At 59.0% G+C, this 17,100-nt stretch overlaps 1 protein-coding gene across 7 annotated transcripts in view; it reads right to left on the bottom strand.

The window, feature by feature from the left end:
* RARA (retinoic acid receptor alpha) overlaps positions 1–17,100 on the bottom strand; it is a 42,893-nt gene that overhangs the window by 5,515 nt on the left and 20,278 nt on the right. For 2 of the 7 annotated variants that reach the window (XM_017652286.3, XM_017652285.3), the window contains exons 2-4: positions 16,109–16,661; positions 2,082–2,230; positions 709–850 (exon numbers count right to left, since the gene is read on the bottom strand). In XM_017652286.3, coding sequence (XP_017507775.1) covers positions 709–850; positions 2,082–2,230; positions 16,109–16,286 — 469 coding nt within the window. In that variant the 5' untranslated portion in view covers positions 16,287–16,661. Of the gene's footprint in view, positions 1–708; positions 851–2,081; positions 2,231–7,516; positions 8,158–8,805; positions 9,735–16,108; positions 16,662–17,100 lie in introns of those variants that run through there. The other 5 variants (XM_073235566.1, XM_017652287.3, XM_037022658.2 and 2 more) reach the window with 5 other exon arrangements.

The raw sequence follows: 17,100 nt of genomic DNA, 5'->3' as shown, positions 1-17,100 counted from the left end.
GGGGGTCCTGTGACCCCCTCCCCAACCCCATCCCCCAAGGCTCAGGCTCCATAGCAACGGCCACGCAGACAAGGAGGCGTCTGTCAGCATCATTTATCTCTGACATCATCAATCACTGGTCACCACAGCAACACACATGATTCAACACGAGAGGGTCTCCCTGTCCAGCCCTCCCTCCCTCCCTCCACTGGGCCTCAGCTGAGCCCAAACTGGAAACCCTCATTCCTCTGGGATCTGAGAAGTCCCAATTCTCTCTTCCAACTCTAGGACCCAGGATTCACCAGACAATGGCTTTTAGATGGCACCCTGAATGGCCAGCCGCACCTTCCCCTCACACAAAAACACCAACCGGGACCCCTCTGTGTGGGCCTCCCTTGAGAGGCACCATCGGGAGGACTCAGGTATGCCTGAGCCCCGCCCCAGAACCAAGCAGGGCCTGGAAGCAAGCTGGCTGGAAGGAGACACAGCCACACACAGACAGGAGCAGCTGTCCACACACAGACACACAGCTGGCTAGACACACAGACAAACACAGGTCCTTGCCGCTATGCACAAACTGCCCTTAACCCAAAGCCTATACACTGCACCCCGAGCATGCTCTGTGTCCACACACACACACACACACACACACACAGCCCTGCTCCCCTGGCCCTGCGAAGCACTGAGGCCCTGCCAGGGCCGTGGCCTGGCCATGGCTGTGGCACTCACACTCCTTGGACATGCCCACTTCGAAGCACTTCTGCAGCCGGCAGTACTGGCAGCGGTTCCGGGTCACCTTGTTGATGATGCAGTTCTTGTCCCGGTGACATGTGTACACCATGTTCTTCTGGATGCTGCGGCGGAAGAAGCCCTGGGTACAGAGGGGAGGGAGCCAGGTCAGCTACATCCACAGATTGGGTACACAGCTGGGCCAGCTACTGTCCCCACGCCTTTGGTGGTCACCTACCTGAGCAGGCCAGGTAAGATGGGAGAAAGGTCCACCCACAGGACGTCCCCCGAAGAATCCCAGTATCTAGGGTTCTCAACCCACACCCATAGACCTAGCTTCCTCCCTCCTGATAAGTGATGGATCAGGAAAAGGGGGAGATGGAGCTCAACATGAGAGAGGCAGAGCTCTGGAACCAGCAGCCCTGGGCTCAGAGCACAGGAAGAGAAGGCAGGCAGGAAGGCAAGCAGGGAGAGGCGACAGATGGACACACACAGGTTAGCCAAAGCGACAGGGACGCGCACACACGCTCAGGAGCAAGACGTGTTCACCAACCAGGCAGATGTGCATATGCTGATCACAGGTAGACCCAGGCTGGCCAGGGGCTGCAACCCAGACTAACCAGACAGACAGACAGACCAGGGACAAACTGGAAACAACCAGACAGGACAGGCAGACACATACAGCCCAAGGCCTTTGTTTTGCCCTTGACCTTGGTCCCACACCTGGGGAACAGCTATTCCATGTGCCCCCAGCCCCAAAGCTGTGCAGCTTCTGAGCCCCCATCTCTGGGGAAGAAACAGGTACAGAGGCTCAGGCCCTGGGGAGAGGCCATGCCCACAGCTGCTGGGAAGGTGGCAGCTATATATCTGCACCCTGGAGCCTAACATGGGCAGAGGGCAATCCAGCCGGACACTGGGGAGCCCACAGACTGGGCACCTGAAGGAGGCCAAGGCAGGGTGCCTGCTCCTCATTGCCTTCTGCCAGGCTTCCATGGCAAGGTTCAGGCAGGGCCACGGTGGGGGAGGAGGCAGGCCTCCTGGGTCCCCAGCCAAGAGCCAGTCGGCAGCCAGCTCACTATGGCAACCTGGGCAGCGGTAGCAGAGCAGGCGAACGCCCTGCCAGCTGGAGGATGGAGACGGAGACAGAAGCTCAGGCAGGAGAGGGACCTCTGGCTTGGGGACCCCTACTAATCTATGGGGGAGCTCTACTACAGGCCTCCTCTTCGCCAAGGCTGCTGCCACCTTCTGCAGAGAAGCACGAGCAGCAGCTTTACGGACATCCCCCCACAGGGACCTGACACTCAGGACCTGACAGTGGGGACGTCCTATTTGTCTAACCAGGGCTGTCTTTCCCAATGACCCCCTCAACTCACCTTGCAGCCCTCACAGGCGCTGACCCCATAGTGGTAGCCTGAGGATTTGTCTTGACAGACAAAGCAAGGCTTGTAGATGCGGGGGAGGGGGGGCGGTGAGGGAGGGCTGGGCACTATCTCCTCGGAACTGCTGCTCTGGGTCTCAATGGCTAGAGAGAGAAGAGGGGAGGGGCGGTTAGAGACCCAGGTCGCCACCCTTAATTCCGTGCCCATCCTGCCTCAGGATCTTTCTGGGGAGCCTCTCCCAGCCTCACCACTGCTGCCAGGATTCACCCTCGGGGGCAGGGACAGGGCCTCAGAAAAGCTCTGACTGCCCGGCCAGTCTCTGGGGATGAGGCTGCCAGTGAAGCCTCCAGCACTTCATCACTCCTGCCTATTTCCCCAGGACCCAAGCTTCAAACCAGAAAGACCAGATGATAAACCATCAGATTTGTATGTGACATGACTATACATGGGGGGTGGCGGGGGTTAGCTGGGTCCTAAATCCCCAGCCCCTGGGTGGCCTGGCCCCCATCTCCTCCAAGTCAGGAAGGAGTTAAGGCCTGGTGAAGAGGGAGGGAAGAGAACACAAGCTGGGGGCAGAGGAAACTGGGGTCAACAGGATATTCAAAGCCAGCCACTCCCCTACCCCCGCTGCTTCCGCTACCCCCTCCACCCCCTCTGCCAGGAGTCACAGGCCCTCCTCCACCCAAACAATCCAATCCCCTGGCCAGAGACCCAAGGCAGGGCGCACAAACAAGAGTTCCAAGTGTTGGATCAGAGCAGGCAGGGACTCCCTGAGATAAGCAGGGGACCCCCTTGGGACTTAGGGAGAGGAGTCCCTATGGGCCCCAGAAGCCCACTGCTCTGGGTGCCCCGTGTCTGAGGGGAGCAGGGTGACAAAGGGGGTCTGTTCCCATCAATGAACTGTCTGTCTAGCTTCAATACTATGTCCGGGTTACTATCCCCTCCCCTTCTGTTATTCAGCTCCAAGAGGGCAGCCAGGAGGGGTGACCCGGCCTGCAGGGGCAGTTCCCGCTAGCCAAATTCTCACCAGCACCTGGCCTGTGCCCATCACCCCAGGCAAGACAGGGCTGGGCACTGTGGGGGCTGTCGGTGCCCGAAGCCTGGGGCTGTCTTGCTAGATGAGAACTATGACCCAGGCAATCCCAGTTTCCCAAGAGGCCATTCAGCATCCCCCTGACCCTTGCCAATGCTATTTGTCCAGGGCCAAGGAGAGGGGCAAGGATGCCTCCCTGAGGAGGTAGACCCCTGCTTCTTCCCATACCCCAGAATCCTACCTAGTCTCGCCCCAAACTCCAGCACACAAGGTTCTGGAATTTAAAAGGGCCTAGAGCTTCTGGCCCAAGCCCCTTCTAGCTATGAGTCACGTGGCCCACAAAGACCAGGCAGAGTTGAAGAAGGACCTGGACACAGGCTGGCTGTGCTCCACCCTTTGGTTACCTGCAACACACGAGGGGCTGCCAGGTGGTTAATGACAGGGAACCAGGCCGACACCCTTGGCAGAGTTTTCCTGGCTCTTAGTAGGGCCTGGACACCATCTCCCTGGTCAGCCTGGCTGACCAGCACTGCTGTGACCCCACGTCCCTGTCCCCACCCAGAGACTGGCCTTGCAGCAAAGGACCAGTGGATACCCACACCCCGACCAGCCCACAGACTCTTCACTGACCACCCCCCAACCCCACCCCTCTGCTCTTCACCCCAACACTGAACTGCCCTGGCCTGGTTTTCCCCTACCTCACTCTCCCCAAAGCCAGACAAGCCAATCAGACCAGCAAGAGGCCTGCGAACAGCTGCTGGGGGGGGACGGGGCTGGGGGGCCTGGGTGAGGCTGGGAGGCAGAGGGGTGAGCCACAAAGGAGCCCTTTGTTGTGCTAACTTTTTCCAAGACGTAAAAGGAGTAACAATAGACAATCCAGACTGGGGGGGGGTGTCAAGGACAAGGCGGTGTGGGGGGACCATGGTCTAGAATCTGTCAGTGTTCCAACAAGCAGAAGATGAAGGCCCTGACCTCCCCGCCTCTCTCCTCCCCACCCATCCTTAGCCCTGAGCCCACATCCCCCAAGGCCCCACCTCCAAAATGGACCAGACAGGAGAGGGACTAAGAACAGAGGGAGCTTTGGGGTACAGAGTGGGGTGGAGGGAAGGGAGGTGGGCGTGGGGAGACACACAGGATACCAGGATGAAGGACAGAGAGCTCTAAGGCCAGGGACTGGCTAAAGGGGCAAAAGCCCGGAGAAATTTGGAGCTAAGGCAAAGTCCAGGAGGGTATTTCTGGAACTGAAAGAATATACTTAAAAATTTTTTTTTTTGGCAGGATGGGGCTGACCCCAGACCAGGGCTAGTTTGGGCTGGGTGAGGCCTCCTTTCCACCCACCTGGCAGCAGCTGGCTGCCTCTAAGGCTCAAACACCGTCTGTACCCCCGCCCCCAGCATGTCCCCACCTGTCACCAAGGTAACAGCTCTAAGGTTTCCCACTGCGCCCTTTGAACCCAGAGCTCTGGCCCGGTCCACACCTCCCTAGGCCTCCAGCCAGCAGCCAGGGAAGCACGGGGCATTCTGGGACCCTCGCAGCCACTCCAAGAGTCAGGACTCTGCTTTACCTCTACACGCCAGACGTACGAGGGAAGGACTGCCGCGGCCAGGTCCCTCCCCACCCGCCTCCCTTCCCAGAGTCCCCAGCCCACAAATCTCCTTTTCCTGCAGGATCGGGCTGGAGAAGCACCACACCTCAGCTCCAGCAGAGGGCTGGAACCGGCCCAGAAGGCCAGGCGTCCCCTCTCGCCTGCGCAGCGCTGCACTGCCAGGGTGCCCCTCCCCCGCCCGCTCCCCCTCCCCCGCGGGCAGAAGGCGGGAGGCGCAGGGCGCTCCGGATTCCCCACGCCCCAGGGCCGTTCGCAGGCGCGCACAAGGGGCCGGTTTCCTGGAGGAGATCAGCAGGAAATAAGCCGGGCCCCCGGCCAGCGGCTCCCCTCCCAGTCCAGCTGGCGCCCGCTCCTCCGCGGCTCCCCTCGCAGCCCCTGGGGAGGGCTGGGGAGGGGGCTCAATGCTCTCGGCGCCGCCCTTCTTCCTCCCTGGGGTAGGGTGGGGGTGGCTCTGGGTGTAGCCCGGAGGAAGACGGCCCCTAGCTCAGCAGCCCCCGATAAGCATCGCTCCCCCTCCCCCCACTACGGGCATCCACGTGCTTCACATTCTTGGACGTCTAGGAGCGGGCGGCGAAAGAGGCCAGATTGGTGGGGGACAGATGGGGAGCCACATCCTGTACAGCCCCTGACACCAGTGCCCTGAAACTGGGGGCTCTGGGGAGAGGCAAGGTGCCCAGGGCCGTGCAGGATGAGGTCTCCACTCACAGCCAACCTCCTTTGGTGGAGGTGGCAGGAGGTTGTGCAGAACTTGGCATGATAGGCCAGAGGGCTCCTGCCGTCAGAGAACCTTCACACACACACAAGGACCCCGTGCACACCAGCACGGTCAGGTCGCCCCCACCCCCAGCCTCTAGGTCTTTCCTGTGCCTCAGAGCAAGCCGCACAGCCAGGACTCTCAGTCCAGTCCACAGCCTTGGGGCTGACACCCACTGGCATCCCACCCACATATACATAGCTCTTGGTGTGGGCGATGGGAACAGGGGAGCCCAGACCTCTCGCTCTATCCCACCCTACACAGCATAGGGAATAGGCCTACTTCCCCATCTTCTGCCCCACCAAACCCACCTGGCTGCCGGACTCCACACCTCTCTACCCCATCCAGTTTGCGGCTAGAAACAGCGAAGCTGCCCCCACCTCGAAGGAAGAGGTGGGGCTGGAGCCCAAGGTCTCAGATCCCAGCTTCCCTGCAGTCCTCTGGCAAAGGCAGCCAAGGTGGTGGAGGGGAGCACCCTGACAGCTGTGCTCCAATTATCCCATTTGGGGGGACATCTTCCTCCAGCTCTGGGAGGATGGGAAGAAGGGCCCAGGTGTCACACCTCTCACCTCTCCCTTTCAGCCAAAGTCAACCAACGCTCACACACCCCTCCTTTCCACCGTCAGCAGCCCGCAGCCTCCCCGCCAATCTGCCCCAGAGGCAAAGGTCAGGGGGCAGGACAAAAGGAAAGGCCTGGGGTGAGGCAGCTCTGGGAGGAGCAGGGGCACGGTGTCTCTCCACTGCAGGTCTCTCTTCTTAGAGCAAAGGGGTGCGGGGTTGTTCTTCAACCTTCTCCAACCTGCCAGGCCCCCGGAGACCAATTCCACTCCTCCTCCCAGGCAGACTTAAGGGCGGCAGCCGGTACGGGAGGGTGGGAGAAGCCCTGGGGAAGAGTGGAGCCCAGAGCAGTGTAGGGGAAGAAACCCGAGCCCTGTAACAATAACCCCCTAGTGCCGGCTTTCTCCCACCCAAGTACACCGCCCCACAGCTGGGTATGAGCAGGCCCAGGTGTGCACCCCAGGCGCTCAAAGCTCCCACTGGTACACCGATCACCTCCCTTCCAGAGAGATGATTCCAGACAGCAGTGAGGAGAGGTGAGCTGGCTGCCAGGACTCTGGGGTTCTCAACAGTGCCCCTCTTAGGAAGGGACTGTCCAGTGCCTGCCCCTACCCCCAAGTGAAAGCAGGGTAACAAAAGGACACAGCTGGGCTGGGAGGGGATGCACCCCTCATTTGCAGAGTATCCCTGGACGCACATAAAACAAATTCATGCCCCAGAGAACAAACTAGATTAGGATTAGGGGGAAGGGGATTCTTCCCACCAGAGCAGTTCCCCCACCCCATTTCTGGGAAGCCTCAGAGATGCCAGCCAAGTGTCTAAAGCCAAAGCAATCCTCAGATGGATAGATGTAATCCCAGACGTAAGGGGCAGGTAGGATGGCAGAGGGGTGTCTGGTGAAGTTGCCCCTTCCGGCCACACCCCACTGCCAACACCGAGAACGTGGAGTGCTCCCCGACACCCACTCTAATGGCATAGCGGCAAGGACTGGGGGCTGCAGCTGTTGCACAGGAGGGGGCTCTCCCGTAGGCTTTGGCAAGGCTAGGATCTGGGGAGGAGGCCCCCCTCCTCCACGCAGACAAGCCCACAGATAGTACCTCTACCGCACCCTCCAGGGTGGGAGAAAGGGCCACTCTACTGTAAAGCTACTGGATTCCAAGTAAGAAGATGGAAAGTGGGGGGCAAGAAGCTTTATTTCCCCTTCAAGAAGTAGACGGTGAGATGAACAAATGTTTCCTGGAGGAACCCCCAAAGTTCCTCAGCGCTAACGTAACAGAATTAACACCCAGGGTTACTCGAGGGAGTCCATTTGTCCAGCAAGAGCATTCGAGTGTCAGCAAGAAAGACAAGGGAAAGTGAAGGGTAGAGACAAGACCCCCACCACCACGCCCCCAGACCCGAATCCCCCAGTAGGAGTGGAAGCCCCGCCGCCCGCCGTCCCCAGCTCCTACAATAGATGAGGAGAGGCCGGTACCTACAGTGGTTTGAGCCATTCCAAAGCGGAGTCCGGAGCGGGGTGGAGTAGGGACCCGGGGCAGGGAGCCCCTTCTCCGGGAGCAAACAGGCCCGGTTCTGGTTATAAAAATCCACCACCAGGAAGGGACTGGGGGTGGGGGTAAGCCCCCCCACATCCACACTCTCGTACATCTTCCCCGCGAAGATGAGAGGTCCGGGCGGGGAAGTCCTGCGCGCCGCCTCCCTCACTCAGCCGGTGGCGCCATCCGAAGACAGCAGCTGGGGACGAGGGGCACGTCCCCCCACCCCGACTGGCGACCAGGGCAGGGGGCCGCCCTCGGTCCGAAGTCCCTCGTCTAAGTCGGCCGGCCGCTCCGCCAGTCCCAGGTGAAATGCTAGGAAGTTGTGTGTTCCAGGAGTGGGGGGGTCCTGGGCTCGCCCCTGGAACGCCCGGACGAGGCCCGAGGACTCGGGGGCTTCACCTCGAGGGGGCTCCCGTCTCGAGTCTCATGGTGTCCGAGGCAGAGTCCCACGGCTCCCCAAGTGCGCCGGCCGGGGGCGGGATCGGCGCGGGGCGGGGGGTGTGTGTGTGTGCTCACCGAGCACTTCCTCCTCCCCGCCGGGGCTCCCGGGCTTCTCCGGGGCGAGGATTCCGGGTGGGGGTGGGGGTGGGGGTGGGGGTGGGGACCCCGCCGGCTCCGCCTCCGCCAGGCCCCGGGCGGCCGGCCGCAGCTCGGCCTCCGGCGGTGCGCGCCGCGGCCCCCCCGCCCCGAGCTAGCGCGCCCCCTCCCCTGCAACCCCACCCCCTTTCCTCCGCCCCGTTCCGTCCAAGCACCGCCCCTGGTTTAACCCTTGCCGGGCGAGTCTGACTGCCACCAGTGAAACGCCGGGGACTGAGAAGGAGCGGCGGGACGTGCAGAGGCGAGTGAGGGTAGTGGGGGGAGTCTGGGAAGGGTTGAAGAGAAGAGGGGAACGGAGGGAGGAAAAGGCTCAAGAGGAGTAGTACGCAGCAGACAGACGGAGGCCGGGTACAGGAGAGGAGGGGGCTGCGCGCGGAGGCAGGGACGGAAGAGGGGCGGGTGTCTCTCCCATCCCAGTTCCGGCTCCCAGCAACCCCCCACCCCACTGCGGTTTGGTCAGTCACCGGTTTGGCGATGCAGTAGCTGGGGAGTTGATGGGGCAGGGAGGAGGGGGTGGTCCCGGTGTCCTCCCTTAGCACCCTCCCTACCCCGCCCCCGACACCCAGCCCAGGCCTCATTTGCCTAATGCAATGCGGCTGAACTCTCCCTGAACTCGCCTGGCGGCGCCTCACCTCCGGGTGACCCACCCACCGCTGCCCGTGACATCACCCGTTCGCCTGCCCGCCCGCGGGGCTCGCCCTCCGGCCCCTTGCCGGGCCGGGCCGGGCCAGCTACCCTGAGACGCGGAGGGTGGCCGCAGGTGGCAAAGGGCCGCGGTGCATGTAGCCAAGTGTTCGCGCCACGAACGCGGAGTGCCGGGTGTCCCGGGTGTGACATCGTGCACTTCGGGCGCTGTGGGGGAATGAGATACCCGGCTTGTGTCATTGTCTGTGACATCATGTGCGACTCCGGCAGCCCGCCCGCCGGAACCCGACGCAGCAGCGTGGGTGCTCTGGCACAAACGCGCGCGCCGAGGGGGCTTTCCTTCCCAAGCTTTGCGTGCTTCCGGCGAGCAAAACCCCGCCCAGGGTGTCCCCGGGCCGCGGAACCAGCATGGGCCCCACACCGCGCAGTCCCGCTTGAGAGAAGGAGAAGGGTGGGGGACTGGTGCCTTCCAGCTGACCACTTCCTCCCAGAAGCCCTCAGGGATGCCTGTTTCGTTGGAAGAAAGGTCTGAACTGAGCAGGTCTTGCAAGGAGGGGGATGCCCCTGGAGGATACACCCTCTGACGCTGCAGCATAGCTCCCTCACTCTAAAAAGGGATAGAAATGTACATGCTTCCCTAGGATATTCTCCCGAAGCCAGGTTCTTAACATGCTGTCATTTAGTCCTCACAGCAACTCCAAGAGATAAGTGGGCATTATTCCCATTTTACAAATAAAGAAACAGGTCTCTGCAATGCTACATGGGATGTCCAAGATCACACTGCTAATAAAGGTTAGAGCTAACTTCGCTGCCAAAGCCCAAATTCCCACCACACCAAGCCAATTCAAGAAAAACTATTTTCTGAGTATCCTATGTGGAAACCCTGATAAGCCTGACCTTGCAGACCTTATGGAGCAATAGCTATTAAGCAAATAATTACATATATGTAATTGAAAACTGAGATAATTGGTATTATAATACAAATATAATGTATTTGAAGGAAAATTAATGTAGATACCTAATTTAGGTTGAAGGGTTAGGGAGGACCTCAAAACAAAGACCTAAAGAGTAGCAGTTCAGAAGTCAGGCAGAGTAGAAAGGAGTGCAGTCCCAGTAAAAGAAAGAACCTGTGCAACGGCCCTAGGGTTACAGAAGTTGGCATGTTCATTCGAGGAACTGACAGGGGACTAAGGTAGATGAAGCATAAAATTCAAGAGGAAAAGGGACATAAGACCAGGCTGGAAAGGTGGTCTGAGGCCAGACCAGGTGGGCTTGTTGATCTCAATAAGACTTCTGGATTTTATCCTAGATGGAAGGAGAAATCACGGAATGGTTCCAAGCAGAGGAGAGGCGAAATATGATTCACAGTGTTATAAGATCTTTCTAGTAGCTATGTGAAGAACGGATTGTAGGAAAGCAAAAGAGACCAGTTAGAAGCTACTGCAACATCCAGGCAGCACACAATGGTAGCATAGCCTAGGAAACTGGCAGTGGTGATGGACAGAGGAAGGTAAATTCTTAAGAAATTTTGAGGGGGTGGGGTGAGAAAGGAGATAGCAGAGGATTCTGGTGTGTCGCTTGTGCAACAGCAAATTTCCCAAGACTGAAAAGTAGAGAAGTCTTCTGGGCTGGCGGACAGGTGGGTGTAGGGCTCCGGAATGAAGTCCTACCTAAAAGAGGTCTGGGCTGCAGATATCCAAGCCTTGGGAGTGGGTAAGACTGCCAGGGAAGAGCGTGGACTTGGTTCTACATCCCTTGGTATCTTTCCTCCCAAATGATGTAGCTCTTGTGCACTAGTTATGTGCTAGGCTCTGTGTTCACAGCTGCAAGGTACTAAGGGATCTGAGACTGTCATCAAAGACCTGGTGATTAGGGAACAAGCTCCCAAATGATTACAGCTCCCAGTAGAAACTAGTCACTGTGAGGAGAAGTCACTGTGGTGGAGAGAAATGTTGTAAGAGAAAAAAAAATAAGGACCCACAGTTATTCAGAGGAGGGAGGGAGAGTGTAGCAAGGAAGGGAGAACATCAGTGAAGGTTTCTGGGAAGAGGCGACATTCATGATGTTCCCTGAAGGATGGATAGGATTTCTGGAGTCGGAGAGGGGGAGAAGTCAGGGTGAGATGCCTGTTCTGGGCAACGACAAGGTCAGGGTTGTGGGGCAGGTCAGAGCAGAACAGTGTCCTTGGGCAGTGGGAGAAGGGGGAAAAAGACAGGCTTTGGCCAGCTGCAGGGCTGAGTGGAAGGGACTCCAGCAGCAGCTGCCAGCCAGCCTGAGGCTTCATCCTCCTATGCTGTATCCCCCACAGCTCCTGTGTGCTTCACAGCCCCTCAACAGTGGTGGGCTAAACTGAACTGGCGCCACTTATGCCAGGACTGCTGGGCTTCCCCCCAGCCCCAGCCCCATCTGGAGTTGATAACAAACAGGAAATGAGGCATGGAACCAGAGGGACATGGGGTCCCAGTGCACGGTGGTCATCCCCCAAGACAATTCCGGGATCCAAGCTCACCCAGGCCCTCACCAAAAGCAGGTCACTGTGGCCTCACAGCAACTCACCCAGCCAAGGACAAATTAGGAGTCTTGCTTTAAAGAGGAGGAAACAGACTCAGAGAGAGGTTGGGTGACCTGCCCAAGGCCACACAGGAAGATGTCCTTTATGACTTCTGCCAGGGGACCTTGGTCTGTGGGCTGCTTTGAGGTTCATAGCAACCCAGAAGTCAAAATGGGAAGGAGAGGGCTTCTATTTCTGATCTAGCCAGGGCTGAGGGCTTCTAGTCTGTCCTGAGAGATCTGGCCCCACTTGCCCCAACTCCATGGAAAAGGAAGAGTAAAGGAGTGTGGGCACTGCCCCAAAGTGATCTGGAGAAGGGAAGCACTTCCTCTTTCCACAGATGCTACCCCCAAAGGGTAGTCAAGTCCTGCACTGGCACATCCCCATGGGCTCAGGGCCGTTGGCATGACGTGCACACAATGTCTTAGGTCCTGGCCAGCCTAAGAGCACAGGCTTCCTTCTGTGAGTCTCCTCCCCCAGCCATTGCTGGGATCCTGCCCTGACAGGTTCTGTGAATTATCAATGCTTTGAGATAAAAGGTGAGGGGTCTCCTTTTCATTCAAAGCTCCATCCAACAGTCTTTGGCTGGCTCCGCATTTTGGGCCCCAGGAAAGGCATGGCTTAGCAGTACCTGTTCCCCCTGGGCTGGCTCTCCTATTGTTCAGGGAAAGAGTGGGCAGAAGGGAGGCAGGGAGGACCCAGACTGCAAAGGGGAAGGAGTGGCAGAGAGGAAGAGGAGAGCACACCCCCTCCTCTGTCTCCTCTGGGTCTCCCAGACCCGGGGGCCATTCCCCAGTCTCCAGGCACACACAATGAATATGGAGACAGAAGGGAAAAGTCTGGAGCCAGTCTTTCGGGGCTCCCATCCACTGTGGCTCCTCTACTAATTACTTTCAACTTCCCTGTGCCCCACCACACCACACAAACTGAAACAAAATAAGAGTAAGAACTGCAGCCCTTACACTCCGTTCCTAGGGTGCCTTCTGAGCTCTGCAAACTCCTGTGGGCTGCAGCGGGCGGATTCGGGGGTGGGGATGGGCGTGAACAGATTGTATCCGCAGCTTCCACGACAGGACGGAGATCTGGCCTACATCTCTTACCGCTCTTTCCCTCCAACCTTCAGCATCCAAAACACAGAAGGAGGGCGTGGCTTGGGTGTTTCCTACGCCCCCTACTGGGAGAAGGCAGGAGGTCCTAAGGCAGAAGCAGGGCCTCAGCCGCGGTGGAGGGGGTTTCAGCATTGACACTGACCCTCCCAGGGCTCTCCACACCCAAGAGTAACCCCCACAGTACCCTCCTGCAGCTGTCTATTGGATAGTGGAAAACAGCCCAGCTTTAGTCACTTAACCCAGTCACTTAACGTCCACCAGTGTTTCCTCATGTGTAAAGGGGGATAATGTCCTTTTCCCAGAATCATAGGGATTAAGATTTGTAAAACAGAGATAAAGCCTCAAGCACACAGTAGGTGCTCCACAGACGTTAGCATCCTATTATCTCCAAGTCCTACCTAGAAAAGTCTGGGGTGGCTTTTCACTGTCATAACAGTGGGTGCCACACGACGAGACAGCAGTGATCACATGTAAGGCGCAAAGCTTTGTGAGTCACGTCAATGATCTTACCTAATCTCATCCCTTTGAGGGAGGTTCTGGTAATAGCCCTGTTTTACTGACAAGGAAACATGCTCAGAGAAGTTATCAGACGTAGTAAGTGGCAAAGCCAGAACTATACTGCCTACTCCATAGCCCGCCCCATGGAATTCCTGGGTGAGCAATGAAAAAGGCAGGTTAGTTTCCCCTCCAGTGATAAGAAATAGATACTCCCCTCCCTACACACACAACACAATCCCCCTTAACCACCCTATGTCCTAAGTCACGGCCCCCTGCCCCCCACCTAAGCACACAACAAACTACCTCACCCCTCCCTGGCTCTGGATTTGATTCTCCCAAAACACACCCCACTCTCTGACCCTCTCACCCAATATACACAAGCCATTAACCCCCTTCCCAGCACACACCCAACCTTGTCCCCCCAAAAAACACAAACAACCCTGACCCTCCCCACAATGCACACAGAATCCCAACCCTCCTCAGTTAAATACCTGTCCTCAGAGACCAAGCCCCAGGGGCCCATTTTGTGGGGTGGCCAGGATCCTGTACCATCTCTGGAACCTCCCACTCTGGCTCCTTGAGGAACTATAGCAGGACAAATACCCATCCCTTCCCACAGTGATCTGGAGAATATTTCTCACTCCACAGACCACAGGGTCTCTGAAGGGTCCACCCAAGACACCCAAGGTCCAACCTCCTCACTTGGGGAAAGGGGGCTAGCAGAACGCTTGTTGGTGGGAAGTGGGAGGAAGGAGCCTCACTGTAAGGTTTCCTACAAAAAGGGTGACAAAGGACCAGAGCATATCATTGCTCCCTGCAGGGATGTGGGCCATGGATGTCTACCTCTCCTAGGAACTGCCTGGCCCTCAGCCCCAGTCCCAAGGCAGAGAGAGCAGGAAAGGTGAGACCGCCTCCATCTCCAGCACTTGTGAGTGTCTGTCTGCCATGCTTCGCCATCCAGAGCGGAGCAGCTTGGCTCACCAGGCCCACCAGCCCCGCATGAGGATGGAAGTGACCACTCCCCCAGGCCCATGGCCGCACGTCTGGTCCCAGAGAAGGGGAAGGTCATGGAGAAGCTCAGAAATTGGGGGTCTGGGTGGGAAGAGAAGTTGTTGTTTACTAGTAAGGGGGGAGGGGCAGGGCAACCCACAGGCTCACAGAGGGAGGGGGCAGGAAGGGGGCATTGCCTAATCTGGGTGGGGAAAGCCAGAGAAGGTTTTACTTGCCTGAAATGTGGGCACCCCACCCTGGAGGTTGAAAGTTACCAGGATGGGAAGTGGGGGACCCAGAAGCTCTCCCCACCCACCTCTAAGAAAGAGGAAGAGGCTTGCAACATTCAGAGGAGAGCAAAGCATTCGCTCCTCTGGCACAGGGTGGGCAAGGACCGGGGGCCAGGCCCCAGGCCCTCTCCAGCCCTCCATGAGTCCAGGTGCCAAGTGAGCAGAGTATCTGGGGCTCTGTTCCATCACCTGGGGAAGGACGGGTTGTCCATAGGCACCAGGTTGCAGGCCCCTGACTTCTTTCTCCCTAAAAATCCTACCCTGGCAGAAAGCAGGTGCTCCCATCACCCAAGCTGAGAATAGGAGTTACAGTCCTTGTCACAGTAGCAACAGTCAACTGCACACAGACGCTAGGAACCACAGACACCCACCCATTCCCCAAAGATAGGCCTCCCTCACCACCCAGCACAGACTGGAAAGTGAGAGTCAGAGTTCCTGACCTCTGCTCACTGTGCTGCCCGCCTCACACTCCCTTTACGAGGACAGAAGAGAGGGAGGAAACAGAGACGGAGGTGAGAGGAGGGGTGGCAGTGGAAACCGAGGCAGCATCTGCCTGCCTGTGGCCCCTAGGCCTACAGGGTGGGGGTCGAAAGGAACACAGACATGGAGGCCCTGCTCCCAGCAGCTGGTGGGGCCTGGGAGGGAGGGGGTCATGGTGGAGCCAGAGGAGGCGATCCAGGAAGCAGTGGTGGCGGTGGGCAGCTGGCCAGTGCGGGCAGTGAGGCGTCCAGCCAGGGCCTGCCCCAGGGACAAAGAGACTCCCTGGCTCCCGGGGAGAGTGTGCTGCCCCCACACTGAGAAGGGGGCACTGACCCCGCCCAGCCAGGCGTACAGAGCAGCGGTGCCAGGCAGCTTGCCAGTGGCTGTGAGAGGGCAGTGGGTGCCTGGGGCAGGGTGTTCAGTCCCTGCCTGCCAGGAGAAGTGGGACAAGTTTCCCAGGTCAGCAGCTGACCGGCCAGCCAGCGGCCCATGGCCCGTTCTGCTGCTTCCACCCCCTCCTGCCCAGGCCAGGCTCCGGCTCCCTCCTCCCCTAGCCCTGGCCTGGCGCCCAGCTGGGCCCTGGGGGCCAGAGTTACTGTAAGCGGCCTGGCAGGCCCGAGACCTGGACTTTGCCAGCTGGCCGTAGCTGCCGCCACCTCCCACTACCTGGCTCAGCCAGCCAGGGAAGGGTACTGAGACCCCCGCCCAGCCAAAAGGCTACTCCTACGGCAGAGGGCAGAGGCAGAGAGAAGACACAGGCCCTGCCAAGAGCGCGTGTGCGTCCAGTTAGAATCCAGGCTGAGCGACCTTCTGGGACACTTGCCCTGGCCACCAAGCTGCCCATGGGTCCCTCCTCTCCCTCTCCCTCTCCCCTCAAAAGAAAGCACATCCCAGCATGGCGGGTGGAGTTGGCAAGGGGAAGGAGGGGTTCCAACAGGCCTGCTTGTCTACTCCCTCAAGCCCTCTCTCTCCCTCAGGCCCTGGACAGGGTGGGATGGAGGCAGGATGCCGCTCTCAGCAGAACTGCCATTTCCACCAAATGTCGAGAGGTTTGTTTGCCCGCCTCCAGCCTCTGTGTCCAGTCCTTGTAGCTGTTTATAAGGCCCTCACAGCGGCAGAACACAGGAGGGGCTCGAGGGGCCCTGAGGGGCGGCCCTGCCTCCTCTCTCCCTCTGCCACCCCCAACATCAAACACACACCCCGCCATCAGCCGACAGGGTTTGCATCCTTGAGCCCTCAAACAATGGTCTCTCCCTTGTCTGGAGAAGACCTAACCACTGCAGCGAGCAGATGTGCCGGAGGCGAGACCCTGAGGCCCACTGCCTTCTGCAGTCCCCTTCCCTCCCACCGTGCCTCCCACCACTCCACTTACTGGCTGGGGATGGCGTGCTATAGCCGCTAACTGGAAGCTGGTGCTGGAGAGAGGTCAGAGCTCCTGGTGGGGAGAGTCCACCCAGCATAGGGGGAAAGAAGAAGGCGTAGGGGGGCACTGGGTACCCACTGAGGTGCCCTCCCCCAGGTGTTGGGCAGGAGCTGCTGTTACTGGCCATGCCAAGCAGCAGAGTCAGAAGCAGGCAGACAGTCTGGCGGGAAGCTCCAGCGGGAAGCTCCGTAGGGCTTCAGGCTGCCCCTCCTTGAGGCATAGGGCCTGGGCCCAGAGGGGGTTTGGGTGGTCAACCCACCCCCCCTTCTGTCCTGGAGCTGCTGTCCAAGACCAGCAGGCTAACCGCAGCCTCCTGGAGACCCCACTCTAGCTGGGGGCCAGGTTGGTTTAGGGCCGTCCCAAGAGCTGGTCCTTTGGTCAAGCTGTTCTGTGAGCTGGCACTTTCCTGGGAAGGTCCAGAGCTGGCCTTCAGGACGCTGAAAAGGATGCCTCTCCTAGATGGGCCCCGGCTAGGCGGCTGGGGGGGCCATGTCCTGCGATGCTGCAGAAAGAGGAAAGACAGTTGAGTGGGCACTGAGGGGCGGGCACACGGGCATTCCCCGTGGAGCTCCCCAACCTGGGCGGCCGGAGATTTTCCCGTGGCACCCGGCTGAGCAGACAGCTGGCACCATGCCTGACTGGCAGAGACAGCCTGGGAGCAGGGCCCAGACACTGCCGGGGGTGGCAGGATAGCACAGCCAGGCTGGGGAGACGGGGACAGAGCCCAGAGCTGCAGAAAGCCTCTCACCCACAATTCTGAGGGGAAAGGGTCCTCGATGCCACCTCAGAGGATCCCTGCAGCAGAGGAAGGCAGCTGGCCCTCCTTCCTCCAATGCGGGTTACCTGAGGTCAAGATGCACAGAACGTGTGCTTGAGGGAAGGGGGAGGAAAAGCCGCTTCCCTAAACCATTGGCACTTCTCAGAAAAATGACTCCTAAGCC

The sequence above is a fragment of the Manis javanica genome, chromosome 4 (genome assembly GCF_040802235.1).
Source record: "Manis javanica isolate MJ-LG chromosome 4, MJ_LKY, whole genome shotgun sequence".
NCBI lineage: Eukaryota > Metazoa > Chordata > Mammalia > Pholidota > Manidae > Manis > Manis javanica.
This window is presented reverse-complemented; position numbering and strand designations above follow the sequence as displayed.